Genomic DNA, 18,209 nt, shown 5'->3' with positions numbered 1-18,209 from the left:
TTCTGTATGCAGGCCAACCTAATCGGCTGACCAACTAATCGATTATGAAAATAGTTGTCAACTATCGATTAGTTGTTTCAGCACTAGAGTACAGTGATCTCATTGTCCAGTGGTGAGATGATTGGAGCTTTGTGACATGGTGCATTATCCTGCTGGAAGGAGCCATCAGAAAGATGGGGACACTGTAGTCATAAAGGGATGAACATGGTCAGCAACAATACTCAGGTAGGCCGTGGTATTTAAATGATGCTCAATTGGTACTGAGGGGTCCAAAGTGTGCCAAGAAAAAATCCCCCCCACCATTACACCACCACCAGCCTGAACCATTGATACAAGGCAGGATGGATCCATGCTTTTATGTTGTTTACACCAAATTCTGACCCATCCATCTGAATGTCACAGCTGAAATCGAGACCAGGCAACGTTTTTCCAATCTTCTATGGTCTAATTTTGGTAATCCTGTCCGAATTTTAGCTGCAGTTTACTGTTCTTAGCTGACAGGAATGGCACCTGGTGTGGTCTTCTGCTGCTGTAGCCCATCTGTTTCAGGGTCCGATGTGTTGTGCATTCAGAGATGGTATTCTGCATACCTTGGTTGAAACGAGTGGTTATTTGAGTTACTGTTGCCCTTCGATCATCTCCAACCAATCTGCCCATTCTCCTCGGCATTTTCCTCCACACAACTGCCGCTCACTGGATATTTTCTCTATTTCGGACCATTCTCTGTAAACCCGAGAGATGGTTGTGTGTGAAAATCCCAGTAGATCAGCAGTTTTTGAAATACTCAGAGCAGCTAGCCTTGCAACAACCACCATGCCAAGTTTAAAAGTCACTTTAAACCCCTTTTTTCCCCCCATTCTGATGCTCAGTTTGAACGTCAGCAAGTCGTCTTCAGCACGTCTAGATGCCTAAATGCATTGAGTTGCTGCCATGTGATTGGCTGACAAGCAATTGGTTGCCAAGCAATTGAACAGGTGTACCTAACAAAGTGGTCAGTTTAGCGTATGCATATTCAAACATAGCATGGGTTTACTATAACTAAATGTTTTTTAACATGATTAAAAAACAAAAACAAAAAAAAACAAACACACACACCACATGACAAGTACTTGCTTAATCAAATTTTTTATTACATACATTTATTAAAGTGCATATTTTAAATTTTGAGATTCAGAAGAGAACGCCTTCATTATTCTTCATACCACAAATACAGCTCATCCATGTGCAACAGCGTGGAAAATACGTCAGACCTCCATTTTCTAAATTTCTGCAGCACACAGCTGAGTAAGAAGCCTGTACTATGTTTGTAAATGACCCATGTGGCCGACTATTTGCTCCTGGTCACTGTTGTCGTTGCCTTTGTTGAAGAGATCAGGTAAAAACGCTGTATAGTAGGAGTCATGCTTGAATTCTCATTTGCATACAGACAACACAGGAGCTTAGGTATCCAAGAAAGCAAAGAATATCTATCTTGTAACAGTTTGTACATTTTCCATATTGCACTTCCTATTAGATGCATATGTTATTTTCATCACTTTATAACAGTGTGAGGGTCACTTTAACATTAAACATGGTGGACCAGTTTGGGTTGCAATCTGCTGCCTTAGCCTAGGTTCACACTGGTGCGCTAAACCGCATGCAAATTCGGAAAGAAATCACACCGCATTGGTGTTCAAATCACATGCAATTCTATGCAGTGCGATTTGAGCCCATTCATTTTGTATGGCTTAAATCGCAGCGCACCTGCATGAAAAAGTTGCATGCACCTTTTTTTTTTGTTGCCGCACTGGAATTGGATTGCTTGGGTGTATTCTGCAAATCGCACTGCGTCTTGCAAACCCTTTTTTGGGTTGTCAACTTAAAGCCGAGCTCCACCCAAAAGAGGAAGCTTCGCTTGTCTGCCTCCTCACCCCTCCTACAATGCCACATTTGGCACCAACCCATTCACAGAATGCAGTGCGATATGTGCAGTAGGAAACCAGCTGTGACCTCTGTCGGTCTTCCTTAGCGGAGATGGCGGCACCAGCACCCGAGAGCCGATGCAAGAATCAGTTCGGGTGAGGACACCGCTTGATGCTGGGACAGGCAAGTGCCCTAATAGTAAAAAAAAGTCAGCAGTTACAGTATTTGTAGCGTCTGACTTTTCATTTTGGGGGGGAGACGACACACACACACACACACACTCCTCTTTAACATTGACACTGCAGCAGTTCACATGAACAGAGTGCGATTGTGATGCAGTGCGAGAAACATACAAGAATCACTCCGAATCCTGCACCGCATCAGTGTGAACATAGGCTTACAGTTAATCTTTAACACCATCACTTAGATCTGCCCCACAAAGCCTCTAAGCGCCGGAAATATGTTACTTTAAAGCTGCAAATGTAATCAGCTTATGGCATGTGAGAGTTCACAACCCTGAAACTAGAAGTTTTTTTTTTTTTTTTTTTGAAAAGATAACAGAAACAGGGAGGAGGCAACTACCTAAACGCCCTTAATCTGTACCGCATTAAGCAGCCTGCTCACTACTGGCAGAACAAACACAAATAAAAGGAAGGGCTAAAGTAAGGTGGTACTGTGGAGCCTTTCTCATTTACATTGCAAGATATTTCAGGGGAAATGGTTGGCTCCGTAGGCAAAGTCCAGAACCACTTTCACCTTGTATGACCTCTACTAGAAAATACTGTTTGCAGGCCACATGCTGGAAAACCTGCCGTGCCAGGTCAATTTTGTCCATCTAAAGTTGTAGAGAAAGTACCAGTAAGACCCGAGCCCTGATCGTAATGCATATGCTGGTGTATAAGAACTTGGCTTTGCATGACTACGGGGGCTGCTGAAAAGAAGAGGATGAGATGTACCGCAGAAGTTCTGGGCTAGCTTTAGGGGCCTGTCCACGAACATTCTCAATATAACAAAAGATAATGTTAGTCAGTGTCATCCTGAGGCTTTTCTGGCGGCTATATGGCACTTGGGCCAAATAAGGGACAAGGCTTTTGGCAAATGCCATATGAGAGCCTTCAAATTCCTGGCTTTGATGTGCCGATTCCATCACCACGTTTTGGCTCAGCTCATCTTGAGTGATTTGCGATTCATCATCTGATTGGATGAAATCCACGGATTCCGGCGTCTCGCCTGCATGTAAAGACATGACATCAGGCGATGGTTCATCCTTTATATAAATTATTTTAAGGTCATCTTCTGTTGTCACGTCCTCCTCGTGGACTTCAGAAGAAGTTGGATGGTCAATTCTGCTTTCTGTCCTAGAATGGAAAATATATTAGAACTCCAGCAAAAAGCAAACATATGCAAGATAATTCCCCAAAAGCTACGCATAGTTTAGCAACTCCTAACTATATTGAATACATCTTTTCGTACAGAGAGGTCTGGCTGTTCACTGCACTAATGCATAACCCCAACAAAGAAGAATCAAAGACAATTACCCTGGTATCATAAGCGGTTTAAGAAATAACAAATCCTTAAAGTGAGAGAAGGTGGGTTTTTCTGCATACTGCAAGCCTCTTTCTCTGAACATTTGGTAATGAAGCTCCCGTCTGAAGTTTTCCCAGAGTGACTGCCACTGGGTTTGCACCTCCTTTACTGGGAAAAAAAAAAAAAATTGTCTCATTTAAAAACAATCCCATGTCTTGTATGTACAAAAATAGAATACTGAACTGGTAAATTGGGAACATTAAATTGGGAGCTTCAACTTAATGCATAAAGGTTACTTTATTTCTATTTAAAATCAACATATCAATGGAATTTTCAATTTATTTCAAGGCAGTACGGCATTTAGGGCCCATTCACACTTGGCTGTTCTGATGCACAGTGTTCATGAATGTTGTGTCATGCATTACGTTAAGGGGACCCCATTCATTTGAAAAGGCTGCCAACATGCCAGAACGTAAAAGAAAAAAAAAAGGCACAAGCAACATTTGTGTCAATGCAGCGCACCAATGCATGAGCTTTGGAGGTGCCATCAAGGCGAAAAGTGTATATTCCGTCCCCAAAATCTCAAACATCTCCCATTCCAGAACACAGCCTCTTGAAAAGTTTAATAATGCTCAGATGTTCCACATGATTTCCACTTATATGGACATAGAAATGCTCAAAAGCTCAGCGCATCCCATCCAAATACTGAACCCCCTCCTCTGCTGCCAGTTCCAGCAATGTCTCCTCTATACTTCATCCCCCTTGGGATACAGGTGGGACCTGTACCCATCAATGGTTTTACTACGAGTACAAAAATCCTATTTTCTTTCTTGTCCATTGAGCGGCACAGGAAATCAGATACAGTCAGGACATACAAAAGTAGTCCAACTGAAGGGCGGGCAGGAGAGCTACAACCGCTAATATGCCCAATGGAGCAGAACTGGGGACTGCCTGCAGTCCAAGAGACATTTAAAGGACTAATGCCTGAATCGGATGGGACCAAATCCCCTACCCAATAGGGGTACCAGCCATTCAACAGAAGGACACCTGCATAAAAACCAAAAATTAGCTTCCATTTTTTTTTTTTGTCTAAGCTTACTTGAACAAGCTGAAGTTAAAAGCCAATTGGGAACCATGCACAGCTCCACCATATTTTGCACTCTCCAGATTTAATAAATCAACCCCCAAGTATAAACCTGAGGCTCAAGACCATAGGCAGGCCATCACCAGAACGGAATTACTCTGCACGGAAGATAACACTGAAACCTGGATTAAGCATGAAGCTGATCAACCAGAACCCACCAAAAACAAAAGGCCCAACAATAATTTCCCATGTATTTTAGAAAAGAGACAAGGCCTAATCTCGTCAACAAGGAACGGGGTCCCCAACAAGGGTAAGCAAGATATGGGAGGTAGACCCCAGATAAGTGAGATGGAAACAACCAAAAAGAGCTTGGGGTGAAGCTGAACATCCTCTGTGATATGAATATGGGGCCCCTGGGACAACACCAGAAAGATCTCTGCCTATCCCTGACCTGTAAGACGTAGACCTAAGAATGTGCCTGATCCCCTTGATTCAGAAAGTGTCAGCCTTTGTAGACAAAGGAACAGGAATTCTATCATCACAGCAAAGAACTGATTCAGGAGAGAGAGGTACAGCCTGAGCAAAAACAATGTAAACGCCCCAAAAAAAACCTTCCTCAATAGGCTGTGAATCAGCTAAAGAAAGAAGACCTAATGCAGAGTGGACAGGTACTCCAAAATCATTAAGGCATTCTTTGCTTCTAAGAATATATGCAATAGCAGACTGGTGTGCTCTGCCTGCTGACAATACAGGAAGATGCAGGGTCCTCCTTCAGCAAACTTGACCTGCCACCCTGGGTCTGAGACACACCTCTATGTCTAGAAGAACTGGTTTCCAGGGGATTGCCCTTAAAGGGAACGTTGCATGTGAGACACACTCGTGGTATCATCCAGTGTAGAAATAAGACAATCTCACTTGACGCAGGAAGTACAGCACCTCAATAATGTCAAATGCTGCTCAAACCAGGAGACCTGCCCAAAGCCAGATCCCACGATTTGGAGGAAACCACCTGTACTGGAGGGACCAGCAAGCAGTCCCACAGATAATGATTCTTCAGTAATAAAAACCCCCTGATATGAGGAGAAGAATATTTAGCAGCCGCCAGATGGAAAGGCTAAGTAGTCATAACAAAGCCTACCCAGCCCATAGAGGCAGACATGTTAGACCTAAAATTGTGGTTAAAAGTGGCTAAAGTAGACTGACATAGTAGAGACATCTCTGACAGAAGGATCCCCAAACACCCTACACTCCTGGAATGAAGGACAGAGTACCACCTCTCTGTTTAATGAGGAGGAGCCATACTGTGGGACTTAGTGATGAGGAACCATGGCAGTTCCCCTCACCTATTGCTGTCCATCTCCAATGAGAAAACCTGACAAAGGCATTAAAGGATGAGTTCACTATATATATATATATATATATATATATATATATATATATATATATATTTTTTTTTTTTTTTGGAAGCCTGATAAGTCCTGCAGACTGTCAGTGTGAGCTGTCTGCCCCATACATCGCATGAACTACACTCAACAGTGCTGTGGTAGTTCACTGAAATCTACAAGCTGACAGCCGCAAAGGATGTCAGGACTTGTAGTTCATTCATGCACAGAGTTCTGTGAATGAATGACACAGCCCTACACGATTTTCAAAAAGTGACAGCTAGTATGGGGAACTTCTCCCTGTACTGCTGTCACAGGGAGGGGGGGGAGGCTACAGCAGTGGGAATGTGTTAGACGTTCCACCCTAAAAACAGGAGGAACATGTTTCCAAAGGTGAACTTATCCTTTTGAGGGAGATGTTGCCCACTAGGATCCATGATGCCTACCCTCTTCACAAGAGGTGGCATGAGTGTCCCACAATAGATAAGTCCGTAATAAAAATCAAAGAAATAAAGGCTAGCAAAAAACTGGTTAGACTTTTCTAAGCAGAGCTAAACAAAATACAGCCCTCCTCCTAAGACACTAGAAATAAAAACAAAAAACGGAGGCATGCTGGGTAGAGGAGGCATTAAAGTGGTTGTAAACCCTTACAAACACACTTTTTGCTACAGGTAAGACTATAAGGCTTACCTGTAGCTACCCTGGATATCTCCTAAACCTGAATGGCATAGGAGATATCCCCTGTATTTGCCAATGTCATCGGCATATGCGCACTGAAGCAAACTAAAGCAATGGCACGTACGTGCAGTTGCTTCAGTTAGACTGTGCCATTACCGAGAGTGATGTCATCACAGCTCCGGCCAATCACAGCGCTGGAGCCGCGATACCCGGAAGTAACTCCGGGGAGAAATGTCACCGGAGCGCTGAATGAGGACCGCTGCAGGGGCTTCGATCTAAGGTAAGCAATACATAATCAGCTAGGATGCTATGCATACTAGCTCATTATGCTTTTGTCTTGCAGGTTTTTATTATTGGGTTTACAACCACTTTAACCTGGGTTTTACCAATTCCTCCTGTAGACAGCAGTATAACCATCCTGAATTCCTGTGTCCCTCCAATGAAAGAAGGAAAAAAAACACATTTTTGTTTCGGGGTTAAATTAGTCTTTAATGCTACCCAGAATAACTGCAAATAAGTGTAAAGTCTACATTAAGCAAGCATGAAACAAGACTTGTACAACCTACTTATGTACAGCTATCTCTATTATGTTCACATGGCAGTAAATCTATGAATGATGGGGATAAAGTATTCCGCTTTCGTGTGGAAGTTAAAGTTTATGCAATTTGTTTTTGCTGTGTCTGTACCACTTGGGGAAATTTTACCTCACTTCCCGTCAGAGAGACACTACAGGAAGTCAGAGGAAAGCTCCCAAAGTGAGGGGACCGTTGTCCCCATTGGAAAAATGTCCCCTTTCCTGTAGTTCTGCTCTGGGGAATTCCAACATGCTGGATTCCCCCTCACTTTCTTATAATGGTTACTAGGGACAAATACAGGGGTGAATCTCCTCAATAGGAACTCAAAAAGCACTAAAAACCTGACAGGGGATCGAACCGTACACACTGTCCCAAACTAAAGAAAAGTTCTGCCTAGAGATACATTTCAAAGTGAATTCCCACTCCCACCAAGTTTGGATAGAGTAGGGAATGGTTAGATTTTCGGTCAGGTTTTTATCACAGTCTGTACTCAGAAAAGGAAAACTTCTAATGGGGACACCTGTACCCAAGTTCTCACCATTCCTTTCTTTATCCCCAAATCAAATATATACCTAAACAAATACATAATATAAAATAAAAAAAAAGGGGGGGGGGGGGGTTTAGCTATAGATGAAGGATCATCACTGAATAGCACCCATAAGTTGAAAAAAGTACCTCATTTCCTGAACACCTCAAGAAAAACACATCAGAAAAATAAATAAATGATACGTACACACACACAAATACTATATAGAACACCCACCTTTCATTGATCTCTGTAAAGGGTTCAGGTCGTTCCAGTCCACAAATATCTCAGATGAGATCTGATACCACAACTTCTTTCTCTCACGCGGGTCAATGTGTGCCGTGTTCTGCGGATCATACAGTACGGGATGGAGGCGTACGAGCGCTATCAGAAGCTCAATATCAAGGAAAGACTTTGAAGCCATGTCGAAATTGCGATTCAATCCAAACACCATTTCCGTTCCTGTACAAACAGGAAATACGGTGCGAGCGCGTCAAAAAACGCACCTCTTTATCCGTTTCTTTGCACAATTGCTTACACAATTTTAAAAACAGATCGGCAAGGCATCTCTAAAAAAAAAAGCAGACTGGCGAATTGCTGACAATGCAATGCTAGAGAGCTTCATTAACCTTAAATCTACGCCAAAAGAACATTTTGGTTAAAGATCCCATCACTGGGCCCACTTAGTGATGTGGTCTGCTTAAATCCAAGCCCCAACAACCTTTACCTTCACAGGGCTCCCCAACTGTTCTTTATTCCATGGCTTACTCCAAAAAAAAAAAAAATAAAAAAAAAATACCTGGTGCTTCGCCTATGATGCAGTTCTCAGGTCTAGCAGCCAATCATTTTGCCCAGAACGGATAAGGTGGCAAGTTTCTTTAGGGTTGGTTCACACGAGAAGCACACAGAACCACGGTCTACGTGTCCAATTAGTGTGTGTTCCCCTGCAGTGCAATTCTGCAGCCTATTTGTCTGATTGAGCTGTAAATCACACCGGAACACATAAAAGCAACCAGCAGGAGAACCAGAGAGACATATTATACAATATGCTTGATACAAGATACTGATATTTCAGAGTGCCTACCTAAATGTACTTTTTTTTTTTTAGAATGCTAGATTTGTCTGGTATAAATATTAAAGCATAAGATTAACAATTTATTTTTTTAAAAGCCTTTTTTAGTTTTTATTAAGCTGCTAGTGTCCTGTATACATGTAGTGTGATGCGAGTATAGTACAAGTATCAATTGTAGTAGGATATGACACTGATGAAGGCATGGTTGAAACTGGGTGCTTTTTTTTATACCTTAATGCAGAGAATACATTAAAAACTAAAAATGCTCTGACTTTAGCACTGCAAATCAAATACATTTCTATTGTTCGATACAAACCCATTCTCATGTTTAGAAACCATAAAATTAATACACATGTGGTTTTAGCTCAAGGTACTGTCCTAATCCATGAACAGTAAATGGAGCAAAGCACATGGTGCAAAGTGCAGTAAAACAAAGCTTGGACTTAGCGCTTTTCTCCTTGTGCGGTTTTAAAGGTTTCTGAATACGTCCACAGATGTTCCACAAAAACAAGAGCACAGTTAATAATAGATGAGGAAACATTATTTTAAATCATTCCATCTGCAACTTTAGGTTGGGTTCACATATATGCGGGTCCAGTTTTTGGCGCAGCAACCAGTGCGGTTTCCATTCAGCGGTTTAGGTGCAATTCAGGTGCGAATTTGACACTGAAATGGAAGCTGAACTGAAAAAACGCATAGGACCCCTTTAAAATACGCACCGCAACCCGCCAGCATACATGTGAACCGGCTCCATTGGAAGACAGTCTGGTTTGCTCATAAGTGAACCAAGCCTAAAAATCAAAACAGCACATAAACAATGAGTAAACAAATATATTCAATATTCAAAATGGACTACAATAACACCAATGCATGTGCGCGAAGGGGGGATGAGGGTATGCCATGTTATTTGTATGTAGATGTAAATCAAACTTTAATTAAAAAAAAAAAAAAAAAAAAAAAAAAAAAAAGAAGGGGGGGTGGGGACTACAACAAGGATTATAAATCATCAAACTTGGCTGTCTTTTGCAGCAGAACTACAAGTAACAGCATAGTTTGAATTTAGACGTGCCATTACCTCCTCACCAAAGTAACATGTGAAATATGGTACTTCATGAGTAAGTACAGCCTTTTTAAAGCAGAGTTCCACCCAAAAGTGAAACTTCTGCTTGTTTATCTGCTCCCCCCTCCGGTGCCGTATTTGGCACCTTTCAGGGGGGGACCTGTTTTTGACAGGTTCCCTTAACCACTTCCGGGAGACGGGGCCATGGCACCATCTCTTGGAAGTTCAGCCCCCTCCTCCTCTGCCGCCGGGACAATTAGCAGTGCGCATGTGCAGTAGGGATCCAGCTTGCGAAGCCGAACAGCTTCACTGCCGGGTTCCCTTACTGGCAATGGCGACGGCTGCACCCGACAGCCGGTTTGAAGATCTGCTGGGGTGCCGACATCACGGGCTCCCTGGACAGGTAGGTGTCCATATATTAAAAGTCAGCAGCTGCTGACTTAATTTTTCGTGGAGTGGGCGGACCTCCACTTTAAAGATTTCTAGACATCTGTGTGAATATGTGAACATGATCAACCCAATGCAAGTTTTTTCGTTATTAATGAAGGAAAAAAATTTAAAAAATAAATGAATAAAAAACATGTTTCTAAATGTAGTCAGAAAAAATTAGATTTTTCTATAAATCGCTGTCAAATCCTTTTCTTAGAGTCCATTGACGGACACAAAAAGTCTTTAAACTTCAATTTTTACCACCAATAGCAGGAGTTCTAGACACTGGCAAATAGGAAAACTGTAGCTAGCTCAGGATAACCCCTCCTACTACCAGCACGCCTCAGGTTTGTATCAAAGCAGTCTAAACAGCATGACCAGAAACACAGAGCGATGAGATCTGTATCCATACATGGATGCCAAGAAAAGGAGTTTACAGCAAGTACAAAAATTTGGGTTTCTTCCCCATCCATTGGAGGGACACAAAAGTCTAACCTTCGGAAAATCCATAAACAGTCCAAATAAGAAATGGGCAAAACAGCAAATAATTGCTAACAGGCCAAAGAAAAAAAAAAAAAAAAAAAAAAAAAAAAAACTGGAGGACTGCCTGGAGGTTAAAGAGCCAACTGATGGTTCTTACACCTAAAGCTGGAAACAGTTGAGGCCGAAACAGCCAGCTGGTAGAACCTGGACAATGTGTGAGCAGATAACCAGATGACAACCTTTCAAATATGGGAAACAGTTGTTTGATGTTGAAAAGCCCAAGAAGCTTTCACAGATCTAGTAAAGAGTGCCTTGACAGGAAAGGACCATAGGATTTAGGGAAGGTTTGCTTGAGTCAACTAGAGATGATGGAATGAGAGGCCAATGCACCCTTTCAGGGATGACAAAAAGGGAACCAGTCTTTCTGAAAAAAAGCTAGGAGGTAGAGATAGACTCTCACCGCACAAAAGACATTCAGACAATGGAGGAAATTTTCTTTTGATGAACCAGAGCTGGGCAGAGGGACAGAAGACAACGTCCTTGTTTAGATAAAAAAGCAGAAACTACTTTATGCAAGAAGAAAGTTATTGGCCTGAACACCATCTTGTCCTTATGCAAAACCAAAACCAAAAGGGTTCCCTCACCGAGGTGATGGGTACAAGACACAAAACCGTGTGGGTTAGAATAGAAAATATCTGTAATGGGTTTAAATGGTAGTTTTTGAAGAACAGAAAGTAACAGAGTCCGATCCCTCCGAGTCACAGGGGGACACATGGGGGAGAGACCACTTGTACCAAGGTCTTAAAGAGTGAGGGGCAAATGGTCTCAGACAGAATGGAAATGGCAGAAACCTGACTCTTGATATTGTTCACAGCAACATGCTGGCCCAGACCAGACCCAGCTGCCCTACCCACAACAACCTAAGTTTCAGGGGAGAAAAGACAGATTAGGGTGCTCCGATTCCAAGTAGCCATCAGAGCAACCATTGCTTTTACTCAAGCATGTACCTGGAAATAAATGTTTCCAGTTTGTTGTTGATCCTTGAGGTCCACACCCGGCATACCCGACATGCGGCACACATGCTGAACACTTCAGAGAGTGCAGAAAGTAATTCCCTGGGTACAGGCGCTATCGGCTAAGGAAATCGGCTTGCCAATTGTCTGTGCCTTTAAAGGGGTTGTAAAGGTAATTTTTTTTTTTTAAATAACAAACATGTTATACTTACCTTCACTGTGCAGCTCGTTCTGCACAGAGTGGCCCCGAACCTGCTTTTCTGGGGTCCCTCGACGGCTGTTTCAGCTCCTCCCCGCAAGAACTAACCACCTTAATGCGAGCTCCCTCGCATGGTGGTTAGTTCTTGCGGGCGCGCTCCCGTGATACAGCCGGCGGCTATAGCCACTCACTGTATCACTCGGCCCCGCCCCCCGGCGCGCCGCGTCATTTGATGTGATTGACAGCAGCGCGAGCCAATGGCTGCGCTGCTTTCAATCCATCCACTGCAGCCAATCAGCTGCCAGGCTGAGCAGCGAAATGGATGTCGGGAGCGAGCGGCTGACTTTAGAGGTGTCAAGTAAGTAAAACGGGGGGGCTGGGGGCAGCGGTATTGTCGGAAGTTTTTTCACCTTAATGCATAGAATGCATTAAGGTGAAACATTTTTTACCTTTACAACCCCTTTAATGTGCAAGATTGGACTGAAATTTTGCCCAGGACAGGTTCCAATATATCTGTCTGTCTTGTAGTTCTTCCCTGAAGATCCATGCATGCCTCTGCATTTGTCAAACTGAATATGAATCAGATGACCCTTTAGTAGGACAGTCCAACTGCAGAGAACTGCCAAATTTCCTGAAGTTCTAGGGTGTTTAATCGGGACAAGACTCAGATGATGATCAAGTCCCCTGCACCAACAGGGTGCCTAGGACTCCTCAAGCCAAAAAGACTGGCATTCGACTTAAGGACAGAAGAAAAAGGACTTACCAGACTCCAGAGCAGGCTTCCGGAGGCACCAAGCCAGGGACAACCTTGTCCTCAGTGACACACACACACACACTGGTCAGACCCATGATAAATATGCTTAAGGGTCTCTGCTCGGGCTATCAAGGTCCGATGAGTTGGATGCCACTGACTGGTGAGGGTGCAGGCAGAGGTCTGTCCAGACCCAAAGCACACTGCAGAAATAGGAAGCTCCACTCGATTCATCCAGGCCACACCCCCAACATGTTTTTTCCCACCCCGGGGCTCACTCATGGAGAACAAACTGGTATGGCTAGAGACTGAAATGACGTACATGGAAAGAAATATATGTGTTACAGAGATATGGATCAATACTGAGCAAATGGAACTGCTTCAAAAGAGGCCAATAACAAGCCAAGGACTCCTGGACTGGGCGTTTGAATCTGAGACCAGAGAGTCTGAAGTTTCTGGTGTAAGGAAGACTTTAGCTTAAGCTGTGTCCAAGAGCAGATTCAGATACTTCAAACAATGATTCCAACAACCATCCAAAAGCACTGTAAATTGTGGAAGTTAAAGACACAATGGGGTTTATTTACTAAAGCTGGAGAGTGCAAAATCAAGCTCACTTCTGCAAAGAAACCAATCTGCTGTCAGGTTTTATTGTCAAAGCGTAATTGAACAAGCTTAGGTTAGATGCTGATTGGCTATCATGCAGGGCTGCACCAAATTCTGTGCAATGGTTTTGCACAGAGCAGCCCAGATCCTCTTCTTCCGGGGTCCCCTGCTGGCGCTCCAAGCCCCTCCTTTTCATCGGGAGCCCCCACGGAAAGCCGCTTAATATGGGGGCACCCATGCAGGCTAATTTCCGAGTACTGCTGCTGCGTCCATTGACTCAGACAGCGAGACTTGGCCCCGCCACCCACGTCAGTTTTTGACTAACAGCAGCGGTAGCCAATGGCTCCTGCCGCTATTATTCTGTCCAATGAGAAGAGAGACCGCAGATGGAGCTGCTGCGCTCATGTACATCGCTGGATCAGATCGGCCTCAGCTAAGAAGGGGGGGGGGTGAAAACCTTGAGACTTTACAACCACTTAAAAGTTTAGTAAATTGACACAATGCGAATATGTGCCTGGAGGGAGCAAATACCTTATCAAGATGCTTTTCATCTCAATAAAGGAATAGTTTGAAAAAAATTAGATGCAAAGTGAAAGTCTTTGTGGCCTTTGGAGCTGGAGACAGAGAAAGCACTGTCATGAGGTATAGTGAGGAGTTACCCCAATCTTTTTAAAACTATTCAGAAAAACAGGTATAGTATCTACATCCCTAACTCTAGCAAGAATTACATCTAATACAGAGATACTTTTTAACATGAGGAGCATTGGGGGGGGGGATACGACTCTAGTCCACATTATCTGCCCTACAAGCAGGCCCTATGCTAGAAGAATGTCAGAGGCTTTCTGTAATAGGCTCTGTATTGACCCCAACATCATCTAGGTGACTTTGCTGCCTATAAAGCTTTCAATGCATGAAGCTGCATGTAGAAGAAAAGGGCACATTATCAGTTACAGCAGTGAGTTGCAAAATCTGGTGCAGCCGTGCATTATAACCAATCAGCTGTTCATTTCAGCTTGTTCAATTAACCACTTCAATACAGGGCATCTTTACACCTTCCTGCCCAGACCAATTCTCAGCTTTCCGCGCTGTCACAGTTTGAATGACAATTCAGCGGTCATGTCACACTGTACCCAAACTCAATTTTTATCATTTTGTTCCCACAAATAGAGCTTTCTTTTGGTGGTATTTGATCACCTCTGCGTTTTTTATTATTTGCTAATCAAATAAAAAAAGACTGAACATTTTGAAAAAATAAAAGTTTTGCTTTTGTTTCTGTTAAAAAAAATTTGTAAATAAGTAAGTTTTCTCTTTCACTCATGGGCACTGATACGGCGGCACCGATGAGGTGGCACCAATGAGCGGGCACTGACGATGGCACTGGTAGGCGGCACCGATATGCAGCACTGATGGGCATTGATAGGCGGAACTGAAGGGCACTGATTGGCGACACTGAAAGGCGGCACTGATGGGTGGCACTGATAGGCATCCCTGGTGGCACTGGCAGTGGTAGGCATTGGAGTGGGCACAGATTGGCAGCTGCCTGGGCACAGATTGGAAGCTGCCTGGGGGTCTAGGGGGCATACCTGGTGGTCCAGTGTGGTGGCCATCCTGTTGGTCCTGGGCGGCTTCCCTGGTGGTCCTGGGTGGGATCCGAGGGGGGCTGTGCTAATAAACAAATCAGCACAGACCCCGCCGTCAGGAGAGCAGCCGACCGGCTCTCCTCTACTCGCGTCTGTCAGATGCGAGTGAGGAAAAGCCAATCACCAGCTCTTCCTATTTACATCGTGATCAGTCATGATTGGACACGGCTGATCACGTGGTAAAGAGTCTCCATCAGAGACTCTTTACCTAGATCGGAGTTGCGGGGTGTCAGACTGACACCCCGCAACAACAATCGCCGCGATGCGCGCCCCTTGGGGCGCGCAGCGGCTCAATATCCTGATCACGTCATAGGACGTCCGGTCAGGATATTAAAACCACTATGCCGCCGTCATTTTGCTATATGGCGGGCGGCAAGTGGTTAAAGTGGAGGACCACCCTAAAATAAAAAATAGCATCAAAAATCGTAAAAAATTAAAAAAAAAAACAAACAAAAAAAAAAAACATTTGAAAATTTTTTTTTTAAAAACTTACCTGAAACCCTTGTTGCTAGGCAGGCTTCCTAATCTGCCTCTCCTATTCTGCGGCGTGTCCTGCTCCTCGGTGAGCGGCCCCGTTGCCTTCTGGGAACTGTGTGTCCCAGAAAACCACGGGGCCATTCACTGAGCGCTCGCGCGTGCGCAGTAGGAAACTGGCAGTGTTTGTAGCTGCTGACTTTAAAAAAAATGGCCGGACCTCCTCTTTAAGCTTTGACAAAAAACCTGTAAGTATTTGGTTTCTATGAAGGGCTGTACCAGATTTTGCACTCTCCAGTTTTAGTAAATCCACTTCATAGTGCTCGAGGCTTCACAGGCAGCAGTCACACACACCCTATACCAGTGATGGCGAACCTTGGCACAACCAGATGTTTTGGAACTACATTTCCCATGATGCTCAACTACACTGCAGAGTGCATGAGCATCATGGGAAATGTAGTATCAAAACATCAGGGGTGCCAAGGTTCACCATCACTGCCCTATAAGGTCAAGAGGAGGAAACAGTACAGCTGCACAGAAGTGTTAAAGAATGTTGAAGAAAACAGCATTGCCCTTATTGATGAAAGGTATTATAGAATTGCTATGCAAAGGCAGCATTAGTAAGGGCCACTTAGTGACATTTTATTTACAAAAACAGAAATTAAAACTGTTTCTTAATGACGGACTTTCTGTAAAACTGAACTTCAGGCAGATATCAAAAAAGCACCATCTAGTTAAGGTGGTTCTAATGCCCCAAGGTTTTTTACATTAATGCTTTCTTACCTGAGCCCGATCCAACGACATGCACAAGAGCAGTGGCCCTCGCCACTGTCTCCTTCCTCATTGGGCAGATTGATAGCAGAGGGAGCCACTGGCCCCTGCTGCGGTCAATTAAATGCTGTGCCAAGGGAGCACAGGTGGGGGCGGAGTGGCCTGGTCTGTGTCAATAGACGCAGACAGAGCAGCTCAGGAGCAAGCCCGCACAGGTGCCCCCAGAGCCTGGAGCGCTGGCAGGGGACCCCAGAAAAGGAGGATCAAGGCTGTTCTAGGCAAAACATTACTATGCTGCAGTTCCCTTTGTGTCCAACCACAGACTGGGGCAAGTCTTGAACTGGATGTAGTGCAGAATGCATACAGACCTTGTGCCTGGCTATGTCATTTGACAGGGGTGCCTACATTACAAGTGCTGTTCAGCTGAATTACAGATTGTTTGGTAGATAACTTTTTTCTACACAAATGTACATTTAAGCACTTGCATGGAAATCTGCTTTAAGAAGAAGAAGAAGAAAAAAAAAAAAAAAAAATTACTTTACACTTAACATTTCTCTTAGCAAAATCTCCTCCCCCCCCAAATAAGATCAGCTAGCAACCTCCTCCACCAGACAAAGGATAGTTGGCAAACACTTTAAAGGAAAAAAAAAAAAAAAAAAAAAAAAAGGGGGGGGGGGGGGTTTTAAGGCCCGTACACTAGAACGCGATCTGCGCGCGTTTCCTGCACCGCATTCAAAGCGCACAGCCCTTGCAATCTGCAGCAGGTGTAAAGTGCAATGTTGACAACGCCCCAAACGCAGTGCATTTTCCCACAGGAGATCTCATGGTACAAAAAGTACCAAGCAATCCATTTGCAGTATGTTTCCAAAAAAAAAAAAAGTGCATGCTCTACTTTTGGTGTGGTGCAATTTCAGTTCATTCAAAATGAATGAGCTGAAATTGCACTGAATAGAAATGCATGTGAATCACACAGGAACACACACTGCCTTCCTGTGCAATTTCTAGTGTGAACTGGCCACAATCCTGTAAAAGACATTATAATAGTTGTAACCTTTTTGAAATAGTTTGTGCTATATTACATTTAGATGGATGTCTAGCTAGATCCATCTTTGTTAGACTGATGTAAACTTTGCATTCTAAATCCACACAAAGTATTTAAATGTTACCTGGTTTGTTTAATCCAGCAATTAAAGTAGGGTGTAATATACTAAAACACAAAAGTAACCAATCAGTTTTAACTAATGGGTCATTGAAGGAAGAACTGGACAGGCTGATTGGCAGTGTAATTGCATTTTACTATCTTCCTTGGAAAAGAAGTCTTCCCATGCTGCCTCTGGGAGCAAATGTCACCACTCAGATCTTTAGTTTAAGACAACTTACGTTTTCTTTCTTTTATTGCCCTTATTTCTTCTTCACTCTATTAAAATAAAATAAAAATCAGTTAAGTGTATGTCAAGCTACAAAAAGAAAAATCTCCATGTTTTACCCTGCTAAAGTGGAACTTTAGTCAGAAAATTAAAGTCTTGCCAAGTAAAACATTAAAAATAAGCGAATATATATATATATATATATATATATATATATATATATATATATATATATATATATATATATATATATATATACACACACACACACACACACATATATACATACACAGTTTAACCACTTAAGGACCAGGCCTATTTTTCAAACGTGTTGTTCACAAGTTAAAATCAGGGGTTTTTTTGCAAGAAAATTACTTAGAACCCCCAAATATATATATTTATTTTTTCAGACGCCCTAGAGAATATGAAAATGGCGGTCATTGCAGTACTTTGTCACACCGTATTTGCGTCTTACAAGCGCATTTTTTTTTTTTTATAAAAAGACACTTTGAATTAAAAAATAAGAAAACAGTAAAAGTTAGCCCAATGTTTTGTTAATATTGTGAAAGGTAACGTTACGCCGAGTAAATTGATACCCAACACGTCATGTTTCAAAATTACGCCCGCTCGTTGAATGGCAACAAACTTTGACCCTTAAAAGAGACATTTAAAA

General features: G+C 43.1%; 1 protein-coding gene across 6 annotated transcripts in view; it reads right to left on the bottom strand.

The window, feature by feature from the left end:
* Positions 1–1,117: 1,117 nt before the first annotated feature.
* Positions 1,118–18,209, bottom strand: part of LOC141126861 (uncharacterized) — a 78,271-nt gene continuing 61,179 nt past the window's right edge. For 5 of the 6 annotated variants that reach the window (XM_073612876.1, XM_073612875.1, XM_073612874.1 and 2 more), the window contains 4 exons: positions 17,550–17,586; positions 7,912–8,136; positions 3,441–3,597; positions 1,118–3,260 (listed from right to left, as the gene is read on the bottom strand). In XM_073612876.1, coding sequence (XP_073468977.1) covers positions 2,822–3,260; positions 3,441–3,597; positions 7,912–8,136; positions 17,550–17,586 — 858 coding nt within the window. In that variant the 3' untranslated portion in view covers positions 1,118–2,821. The remainder of the gene's footprint in view (positions 3,261–3,440; positions 3,598–7,911; positions 8,137–17,549; positions 17,587–18,209) is intronic. The other variant, XM_073612873.1, reaches the window with a different exon arrangement.

The sequence above is a fragment of the Aquarana catesbeiana genome, linkage group LG02 (assembly GCF_042186555.1).
Source record: "Aquarana catesbeiana isolate 2022-GZ linkage group LG02, ASM4218655v1, whole genome shotgun sequence".
NCBI lineage: Eukaryota > Metazoa > Chordata > Amphibia > Anura > Ranidae > Aquarana > Aquarana catesbeiana.
Note: the sequence above shows the minus strand (reverse complement) of the source record. Positions and strands in the feature narration are given on the sequence as shown.